Here is an 11,154-nt window from a genome sequence, read left to right as displayed (position 1 = left end):
GCACTTATCCTACCGATAGATCCCCAAAATTGTACTGGAGTAACACAGTGTGTCCATCAAAGTATGAATTTTGTTTTAAGAATCAGAAATTTAATTTGTAATATGTTTAAGAGATGAACTGAGGAGCTGCAAATAGTACCAGTATAAGATACAAAGATTTGTTTTTTTAAACTGTTAGTAACATAAAACTGTTATTGCATAGTTCCAAAATAAAGTGGGAATGAGCACAATAGGTCCCCTTTAGTTTCTGGAATTTTTGTGACCTTGTGCAGGAGTATGTAATGCACTACTCTACTCTAATACACTCTCACTCCACAAGCATACAGTCAGATACCGAGTTATTAGGCTGTGTTATAAATCACATGCAGCTGAACACAATGGGAGCACACAGGCGCCACACAACTACTATGACTAAGTTAGCTTAAAGCAGCAGGTGGGCTAGTTGAAAACCTGCAACACCAAATCTGTATTGAGGTTTTGCAGACACGTGACCGCGAACCACACAACGTTAACTTGTCTGCCATTTTGGATGTGTGACAATCAAGGTGACAATGTAGGAGTAAGTGAGAAATGTCACACAGGCCTAGCCACCAGTTTGCAGCTATCTGGCAACCGAAAAAAAGGAGTATTTCTCATCTGGTTCCGAGTGCTTGCTGGAGGTTAATGGCAGACATTGGGAAAATGATTGCTAAAGACTCAATCAAACAGGCCAACAACATGGGTGAGTAATCCCTGGGTAACCACCTACTAGCGAAAAAATGTGTATTCCCTAGCTAGTTACTAGCCTATTGCTACAGTTGTAGTTTGAATGGAAGCTAGCTACTACTCTTCTAGCTGTAGCAAAACTGTGACAAGTGTGATGCAAGAACAGCTTTTACTTTGAAGTGTAAATGTGAACCTTCTTCTGGCTTCCTTGTACTTTGTCAAAATGATCTGCCGCTAGGCTAGTAGTTAATGAGTATTTCCAGCCAAACTTGAAAAACTAAAGGTGACTGTGGGAACCTGCTAGCAAACAAAGTTTTTGTTGCAGCATTGTCTTTGCAACCAATTTCACCCAGCAAGCACCAGCAACCTCGAGAAACCATTGCCATCCAGTTGGTGGAATATGCATTTTCCCCTATCAGTCCATGACTGTATCACATCCAGTATGATAGACAACTCTCAAGCAATGTGTGCATGACATCATGTGACAAACCCCAATATGCACAATCATGAAAATGTGCAACCTTTATTAAAAGGGCATGCAGACAGCGGAAAAGGTTATAAGTATTTCAAGAAGTCAAGTCATGAAATCCAAAACCAGTGAGCTGACTCCGCTGTCTAACTTAGATTTGAATGGAAATGTGAAAATCAGTAATTCTAATGGCTCAAGGATGGACAGCTGAAGACACATTTCAGACATTGTAAAACTTGAAAGGTGCAGGACTGGAGCAAAGCAAACATTTACTTGTGTCTTAATTCCTGAACATAAGGAGGGTAAACATTTGATTTGATTTACTCCAGACACCAACAGTTTTTGACCTATATTGGTTTGTTTCTGTTGCAAAGCTGCATGTTTCTTCCAGTTTGGCTTGATTAGCTGCTTTACCTCTAACACGTTAACCTGATCCGACGTGGGGGCACGTGAAATGGAAGCAGTTAAAGGCAAAAAAATTGAACAAAATCCCCCAAATAAACAGAAGAGAAAGAGGCAAGTCCATTTCATATTGGGTTAAGGTGATGCGGTGGTTGCAGGAATCAGAGATCGTAAGTGGGGGTTCAAGGGGGTGAGTGGGTTAAAGTTGGGGTCAGGCTAGAATGTCGAATTGGCTTCGCCTGCTTCTCTGCTGTTCCCAAAACACACAGCTTGGTGGGCCATTTTTAGCCCCAGAAACAACACTGTGATGTTACGCTCCAACACCAAAAATTACTGGCATATAATAGCACAGTAAAACAAAAAGACTTGTTTTAGGAAGTAATGGCCATTTTTGCTCAGGAAGCTTTGAATGCAGCAGCATGTGGGGAGGGAGGCTTCATACCGCTTATGGTGAGAGCTGTGAGAGCTTACTGAGAAAACCTTAAAAAAAGCTTGGTTTGTAAATGATATTGCTTTAGCAGATTAGTCATGAGATGGATGTTCAACATTCTAGTCTAATAAAAAACTGCATTATATATTAGCTTTTTACTAATTAATAATCATGAAATAACCAGTCAAAGATATTAATAGAAAAGCATTATGGAGCCATGTTTTTTGGTGATCACTAAGGGATGTAGTCTTTTTATTAAAAGCTCATTAAAGCATAAAATGTTTTCTTTTTTAACCCTTTGTTCAAAGCAAATCGAGCATCATCTTCTCTCAACAGCCCTGGTTTCACTTAAAAGTATAATGAAAAAGGTCACGACTCCACCCATATGAATACCAGAAGCCACACCTGGTTTAAGTTTGGTCAGTGTGCACTTCAAGGTCATCTCCTCGTGTACCTTTTGATCGCTTTCAGCACCGGTCCCATTTCATATCCCATCTGAGTCCCATCTGACCAGTTGCAATTTTATTACACAAATTTAAACTGGAGGGTTAAGATACAGTTATGTGAAAGAGAAACCGTTTACCAGACTCTATGTGGTGTTGTTAGGAGCAGCTCATGATTTAGCAGCAATAACTTGAAGTAATAATTTTCTGTATGACTTCATCAGTCTCTCATATCACTGTGGAAACATTTTGGACCACTCTTTACAACATTCATGTCACAGTGCTAAAGTAAAGTCCAGGACCCCAGACAACAACCCCAAATACAAATTAGAACAAATGGGTTTGTGGTGCATGAAGGTATTTATAGAAGTATGACTGGAAGGGGTGTGGTCCAGCTGGAAAAATTCACATAAATTACTTTCAGTTCACTCGTAAGTTCCCAAACAAATGATGGAAGTCCACTGCTAATAACACTAGCTTGGCCAGAGGTTGCAATTAGAGAATAGGCAGTGACTCCTGGGCCTGGCAGATGCACTGAATAGTGATGGCTGAGCTTGGAAGGTAGACGGGAGGAATCGTTATCTAATGTAACAAAATCGATGCCACTGGGAACACCCTTTATGGTGTACAAGGATGGTGTGCAGGAGACGAGGTTGGCAGCTGCCTCTGCCTTCTGATGGTTATGTCAACCAAGGCTAGGTTATCTAGTTCAATGACAATGGATCTCTTGATCAATCACAGAAGAGCCACAGTTACTGCAGATTAGATTTAATAACAACTGAAACTGACTGGAAAGAGTTTGAAGATACTGAGTACCTGAGTGGACCTGCAGCTGCAAAACAAGCCAAAATCATCACTCCTCCACCACTGTGCTTGATAATTGGAATGAGGTGGTTGTGTCAGTATGCCAAACATTGCACTGTGCATAGAGTCCGGTGAACTTTCTTTTTTCACATTACTGTATTAACACACTGGAAAATATCCCGATGCACCAAATAAAAGACAGAATGGAACTATCTCCGACCAATATCAACAGCGGAGTAGGAAATACTGTAACACTGCTCGAGGAGACCACCCTGAAGGGTAGACTCACCAAATTGAAATTAGGTATGGTATTTAATCTTTATTAAATACACCTGAGCTTTTGGCTAATTTTATGCAGCTAAACTTTTTTTTTTTAAATCTTTAATTTATTGTTTGGTTCTCCACACATGTAGGTAACAGGATTTCTGTTGATTGCTGAAAAGAGCAGACTCAAAAGCAAAGACTTTAAACTCACTAATTTATCCATCAGTGTGTGTGTCCAGGTATGATGTTGTCTGAAAGGAGCTGCTTTGAAAGCATTATCAGTTATTAATATATATGTGCTCACATAAACAAGGTGATGTGTTGAATACTAAGACAGAAGATGAGTATTTTGAAGATGTGGATAGTGCCCTATGTTAGGAGGTGTTTTTTTGGGATCTCTCTCTTTTTTTAGGTGGGTTGCTAAAGCATATCAGGTGGAACAATGCTACATTCTCAGACTGTCCGCACAGAGGAGTTGTGACGGTAATACAGAAGGCAAATATTCATATGAATGCATATGAACTTATTTTTGGTTGCTTGGTTTCCTCTGTCACCCAGCTGCCCTGCTTGTCAGCAGATCTCCATCATCATGACAACATTCGCTTAAAGTCCAGCATCCTCTGCAGACAGGTCATGAGCCATGTGAGCATGTGATGGTGAGCTGAGTGGACAAAGTCAGGCGGTCAAAACAAAGAAAAAAAATACACAAGGATTAAAAAACAAAAACACACACACAAAAAAAAAACCCAGAAAAGAAATGATAAAGTGTGTCTCTGAAACCCAACATCAACTCAAGGACCAATCCGGAAAGAAACCAGTAACAAAAAAAGGTGTTTGTTTGGTGTATGTAAAGGGCAAATTATAAAAATAAATCAGAGGAACTGATAAAGATGTTGGGGCAGATTAAATCTGGAGTGAGTTTTAAACAAGATCAAAGGGCCTTTGGGTGCCCATCACGGGGCGATTTAATCCACCCTGCAGAGATGATGGGAGGAGGCAGCAGGGATGGGTTCACGACCTCCTCAGGCATGGCCGCTGATCAGCACAGAGTTCAGGATACAGGAAGTGTGATACGCATGCCATCATCACATCAGCGTTGTGAGGATGTGAGCTAAGACTGCTCCAACAAATCTTAGAGTTAATTTAAGTAGTTGAAATGTTAAATGTTTATTGCACTGGATTTGTGGATAAGCTGAGAGACTTTGCGAGAATACACCTGTTTGGAGTTATGGTTTCAGTCTGAAACACATGACGGAGTCGCGGTTGAGTTACTGATACATAGGGAGTCTGATGGAGCAGTCCATGCAGTGAGGAAATGTCGGGGGCATCCATCCCTGAGGAAGTGGGGAGGAGGAGGGTGGAGTTACATAAAACAGTACTGAGTGTTCAAAGAAGAAGGAACAAGGAAGAAAGCCCTTGTGCTGTGAAGGTTCAGAAAGGGCTTCTTTGCACGGCTGCCTTTACTTTTTTCTGTGTGATTTCTCTCTCCCTCCCTCCCAATCTGTCTCTGCCTCACTCGGCTGAGGGCTCAGGGTCCTCAAAGGACACCCTAGTGGACTCTCGGAAGTCGGGATGCTGCAGGTCCTTTAAGAATTTGGTGGGGGTGAGCATGTGGGTGGCACCTGTGGAGGAACAGAAGTGGCTTCACCACTCGTCTCACAGCACATGCCATGCCCCTGCCCTTCCTTCACTCGCTCTCTCCAGAAAACAAAAGGATCAAAAAACAAGCAACCTGTCATACAGAGCACACACACACACACACACACACACACACACACACACACACACACACACACACACACACACACACACCAAGTAGCACAAACACAAATAAACTGGGAACACAGACACAGAGAAAGACATGGCGTGGCTGCAATTTAAAGACAACAGTTGTTTTTAAAGACAACAGCAGAAGCAGAGCACAACAAAAGACACTTTCAGTTAACATAACAATATAACACAGACTGGCTGGCAAAGCTTCAGGACATCAAATAAACAGTACACAGGAACATGACACAAAGGGGCTACTTTAACACAAAATGCTGCACACAATAATCTACCTGCTATCTGTAATTGCATCCTGCAAAAAAAGCTGCTGCAGTGTAAACCTGTCGATGGGAAATTTCTGTGACAGCAATGTGTGACGTGGGATGTATGCCGCCCTGTATGTGTGTGATGAAATGAGGTCTGCTGCGTTTATAAAACTTGAGCCTATATTTCTAAATTTCCATTTTGTTTCCACAGGCTGAAAAAAGTAAAAATACTGAAATGAAGCCCAAAATATGAAACCGCATTTAATGTTTCAGAAAACTACGTTTATTAGTCTATTCCAGTCAGATTTCCCTCTATACTCCAGACTTTGTTTCTCCGCCTGCCCATCTTTAATGTTTTTTAGCCACGTCCCAGGTCACAAGTCATCTGTGCCCATCAAAGACCACACACTGAATCTTCAGCCTCTCTTTAATCTGAATTAGGACGCAGCTTTTCCCACCTCTCGTGAAAACATGCCCACTCAGAGTCACACCCACTTTGTTTTCAAGGCGATGGATGTGTCTCTAACTACCCACCCCAGCAGCCTACACTACCCTCTGCAACACTACTCACCAATGATGGCTTCCCACTTCCCATTGGCCTGTGTGACCTCATAGGCGCAGCGCATTTCGCTGAAAGACACGCCGCCGATAATGAATACCATGACACGTGGCCCAGTGCGGTACTCTCCGGGTGTCTTGTTCTTGTGCCAGTGGCCGTACCGAGCACTGCCGGAAAACAACAACACAACAATGAAAGTACAGTATTAATACATTCTTTTGTTACTTTATTTTTGTGAAAATGTACAAAAAGAGAAAAAAAAGACAAGAAATTATTCACACAGCAAAAGGACAAGGCCATCAGTCACTTTTAAGTATTAATCCCATAGTAAAGATAACAACAGAAAGCATAACTGAGTGGATCCCATCCTTATGCAAAGGGGGAGCAGTTCATTTTTGTCCACCATGTTTATTTAATCCTGCTCCTTTCTTTTTTAATACTCAGAAGGTCTTCATGAGTCTAATCCATAGATATAGCTCTCCAGGAAGCAGGGGAATCCAAAGTTTCATCCACAGACTGGTAGTTTATCCATTTTCCCCAGTACTTTTCAAACCTTACACTCACACGTGTCAGAGAAAAAGGTCAACTGTTCCATTTCACAGATTTCATGAACTATTTTTATCCTCTCAGGGGTTGTTGAAGATTCTTTATTTAACCACGTCTTAGTTACTGCTTTCTTACTTGCACTTAATCATATGAACAAGTATCTGTCTTGTTTTTTGAGGTCAAGTGGAACATTCTGCTAATAAATAATACAAATATGTCTTTATCTCTGCTACCACATCCAACTAGTAAGAAAAAAATCCCAGAAAATATGAACACGATCTGCACATATATTACCACACATTCGCCAACACTGCCCATTTTCAGGTATTTTACTCCATTTTATTCTTTTGGACAAAAAAAACTTGGTGTGCTCTTCGTGTCTTTATCCAGACCTCTTCTGATAGCTCTATGTTTGCTCCTTTCTCCCAGCTTGATTTAACACACATTGGACGAGACTTCTCTTCAATTATAAGATTAGGTAAATCCTAGATATTAGCTTTCTGGAAATATTATTTTCATTTATATCAAAAATGAATTTAATACTGTCCTTCCTCCCCTGTGGGCTTAATGTTTACAGAAAGTATTTGTATTTCAAATCAGGATAGGTAAATACTTCTGCTGTGAGGGAGGTGAAGAATAAGAAGTTATTCATAGTTAAAGAAAAGATAAGCGCTGGACTTTTACAATGTAGGACCAGAAAAGTTCTGGTAGTATTACTAGCATTAGTTAGGGTTGATTTGGATAAGCAGGAGTTGGTGGCCTGTAATTCAGCGTTAGGAGAGTGTTAGGAATGTGTTCACATGTTGGTGCCATAATCTACACGCCTCTGGCGGCCGTAAATAAACGCTGATTAGTGCATCAGATAGCTCAGGAACTATTTGGCATTTTGGCCAATTTAAACTCGAAGACATTCGAAGGATGGCTGAAGGGCAAAGGACCACAGTACCGTTTTGCCCTCCAGTGTCCCAGTCGCTCTCCACCTCGTGCAATACAGTGAAATTTTAGAGATTTTCCACAGCAGGCAGGAACCTAACCAGACTAAGAAGAACACCGTGAGAGGATAATATTACTAGCTAGAATAAGAAAAACAAGAGTTGAGGTTTTAGAGCGAAGGAAGGGAATGAGCTGCAGACAGGTGGCTCGGTTTGTACCTGCATCACATCACACATAGGCAATTTATGTTCAGAGCAAAAACCAAATAAGCAAGATGAAGTAAAATTTCACCTGCAAATACTTTCTGAACGTAACAGCTGTTATCTGATAGTACCCACAACAAGGTACTTGATGCTGGGTGTGTGTGCAGCTGTGGGGGAGGGACAGTAAAAGAGGCAAGAGAGCATGCAGGATATGTCATGATCCTGCGACCATGACTCAGTGACTTTATGTTTATGTTCTTTATTGTTATTACTTTCATTATTATTCATGGCTGTTTTGGGATGGTTTGTGTTTGGGATTTTAGACACTGGGTTCTGGGTCTGTGCTCCCTCTGTTGGTCCCTGGTGTTAGTGTTCCCCTGTCTCGTCAGGTTAATCAGGTCCAGCTGTTTCCCCCACCTGTGTGTGATTTCCCAGTGTCTCTTTGTGTACTTATAGTGTGTGATTTCCTCTGCTCCTCGTTGCGTCGTCTGTGTTCATACCCGGTGAATCCCCTGCGTGCTCTCCCTGCTGTTCTCCCTTCATGTTCAGGTTTGCCACTCCCTTTGTGTAGTTTCTCCCAGTTTAGTTCGTCCTTAGTTCTGTTTTGCCATCTCCACTTTATGTTCAGTATTGTCAATAAATCACCTTCACATCTGAGTAAGTGCTGCATCTGAGTCCTCCTTTCCACTCTTCACACGGCCGCTGCCCCAGACCGTGACAGTACGACGCGACCACAAGATGGACCCAGCAGCGCTTAATCCGTCCAGGGAGCTACGGGAGACGCTCATCGATGCCACACAGGAGCTGATTGACCTGTGGCTGGAAAGCCCGGGTGGCACGTCCCAGCGCGCTATAGAGAGGCGGCTACAGCGTCTGGTGACCAGTCTCCCATGGCTGCTGGACTCGCTCTGTTCGTGGGAGCGGGAGTTTCTCCTTTTGGACCTTGGACTTCACCCCCCGTCTGCATTCACTTTCGAGCAGCCCGATGCGGTGAGTCAGCGGGATGCATTGCTTTCCCCAGTTTCCGGGACTTTGTTTTCTGGGGCTATTCAGAGCGGGATGGGAGACTGTATGGATCGCTTACCTACCTTCGTGGTAACGGATCCTTCCCAAGTGGGCGTGTACAAACCCGCTGCAAAACTGACAGACTGTGTCTCTGCCGCTCCTTCTGAGCCAGGACTTTATTGCCATTCTCCGGCTCAGTTCTGTGTCCAACCACAAGCTTCCCAGTCTGTAGCTCAACCATTAGCCTCCCTTAAGCCACAATTTCCACACTGTTTTTCCACCGCTGTTTCTGAGCAGGGAGACAAACTGTTTCACTACGGACCTGTTCCTCAAAAGCTGGCTACATTAGAGACTATTGCTCACTCCGGGGCTTCCCCAGAGGCTGGGTTACTGCCCTCAGCTTACTCTGGACCCCTGGAGGCCAAGATGCCAGCTGTGAACTGCACCGGGCTGTCACTGCCTGAGCAGGGTCAGTGCTCTGCGCAGCTGCAGCCCTCCTTATGTGTGCCGGAGGCCCACGTGCCTACTGGTTTTGTTTCATGTGTGCCAGAGGCCCACGTGCCTACTGGTTTTGTTTCATGTGTGCCGGGGGCCCCGGTGCCCACTGGTTCTGCGGCTGTTTTCGCTGGGGGGCCCGAGGAGCCCGTCCAGCCTCCTGCTTCGCTAGCTGGGGGGCCCGAGGAGCCCGTCCAGCCTCCTGCTTCGCTAGCTGGGGGGCCCGAGGAGCCTGTCCAGCCATCTGTGGCTGCTTCTCCACCTGTGGCTGCTTCTCCACCTGTGGCTGCAGCGCCGCCTCCTGCAGTACCATCACCTGCAGCGCTACCACCTGCTACTGCCACGCCTCAGCCTGCAGCTTCAGCCTCGCCTGGTTCTGGTCCAGCTTCATCCTCGCCTGGCCCAGCTTCAGCTACAGCGTCAGCTTCGCCCGGCCCAGCTTCAGCTACAGCTTCGTCCTCGCCCGGCCCGGCTTCAGCTACAGCTTCTTCATCGCCTGGTCCGGCTTCATCCTCGCCTGGCCCGGTTTCATCCACGCCTGGTCCGGCTTCATCCTCGGCTTCATCCTCGCCTGATTCTGGTCCAGCTTCATCCTCACCTGGCCCAGCTTCAGCTACAGCGTCAGCTTCGCCTAGCCCAGCTTCAGCTACAGCTTCGTCCTCGCCCGGCCCGGCTTCAGCTACAGCTTCATCCACGCCTGGCCCGGCTTCATCCACGCCTGGCCCGGTTTCATCTCCAGCTTCATCCACGCCTGGTCCGGCTTCATCCACGCCTGGCCCGGCTTCATCCACGCCTGGCCCGGCTTCATCCACGCCTGGCCCGGTTTCATCTCCAGCTTCATCCACGCCTGGTCCGGCTTCATCCATGCCTGGCCTGGTTTCATCTCCAGCTTCATCCACGCCTGGTCCGGCTTCGGCTTCTGCTTCAGCATCGCCTGGTCCAGCCTTCGTGTCTGCATCCTCGTCTGGTCCAGCCTTCGTGCCCGCATCCTCGGCCACAGCATCCTCGTCAGCATCGCCTGGTCCAGCCTCCGCTTCAGCATCCTCGTCAGCATCGCCTGGTCCAGCTTCAGCATCCTCATCAGCCTCGTCTGGTCCGGCCTTCGTGTCTGCATCCTCGTCTGGTCCGGCCTTCGTGTCTGCATCCTCGTCTGGTCCGGCCTTCGTGTCTGCATCCTCGTCTGGTCCGGCCTTCGTGTCTGCATCATCGTCTGGTCCGGCCTTCGTGTCTGCGTCATCATCTCCGCCTGCTGCGGTCCCGGCTTCCGTGCCCTCAGCCTCGCCTGGCCCAGCCTCGTTTGGGTCTGGAGCTAAACGGCCGTTTTCTGGACCGCTGGCCGGGCTACTGGCCGGGCGCCGTTGCCTGACTGGCCGCCGTTGCCTTCCGCACGGCCGGCCCCCGGACCGCCGTTGCCTGAGCGGCCGCCGTTGCCTTCCGCACCTCTGGCCAAGCTAGTGTTATTAGCAGTGGACTTCCATCATTTGTTTGGGAACTTACGAGTGAACTGAAAGTAATTTATGTGAATTTTTCCAGCTGTCCCTGTTTTGGGATGGTTTGTGTTTGGGATTTTAGACACTGGGTTCTGGGTTTGTGCTCCCTCTGTTGGTCCCTGGTGTTAGTGTTCCCCTGTCTCGTCAGGTTAATCAGGTCCAGCTGTTTCCCCCACCTGTGTGTGATTTCCCAGTGTCTCTTTGTGTACTTATAGTGTGTGATTTCCTCTGCTCCTCGTCGCGTCGTCTGTGTTCATACCCGGTGAATCCCCTGCGTGCTCTCCCTGCTGTTCTCCCTTCATGTTCAGGTTTGCCACTCCCTTTGTGTAGTTCGTCCTTAGTTCTGTTTTGCCATCTCCACTTTATGTTCAGT

At 45.9% G+C, this 11,154-nt stretch overlaps 1 protein-coding gene across 2 annotated transcripts in view; it reads right to left on the bottom strand.

Moving 5' to 3' along the window:
• stxbp1a (syntaxin binding protein 1a) overlaps nt 1-11,154 on the bottom strand; it is a 40,288-nt gene that overhangs the window by 3,037 nt on the left and 26,097 nt on the right. The window contains exons 18-19 of one of the 2 annotated variants that reach the window (XM_026174378.2): nt 6,122-6,276; nt 4,982-5,139 (exon numbers count right to left, since the gene is read on the bottom strand). In XM_026174378.2, the coding sequence (XP_026030163.1) occupies nt 5,030-5,139; nt 6,122-6,276 (265 nt within the window). In that variant the 3' untranslated portion in view covers nt 4,982-5,029. The remainder of the gene's footprint in view (nt 1-4,981; nt 5,140-6,121; nt 6,277-11,154) is intronic. The other variant, XM_026174379.2, reaches the window with a different exon arrangement.

This window comes from Astatotilapia calliptera, chromosome 7 (assembly GCF_964374335.1).
Source record: "Astatotilapia calliptera chromosome 7, fAstCal68.1, whole genome shotgun sequence".
Classification (NCBI taxonomy): Eukaryota; Metazoa; Chordata; class Actinopteri; order Cichliformes; family Cichlidae; genus Astatotilapia; species Astatotilapia calliptera.
This window is presented reverse-complemented; position numbering and strand designations above follow the sequence as displayed.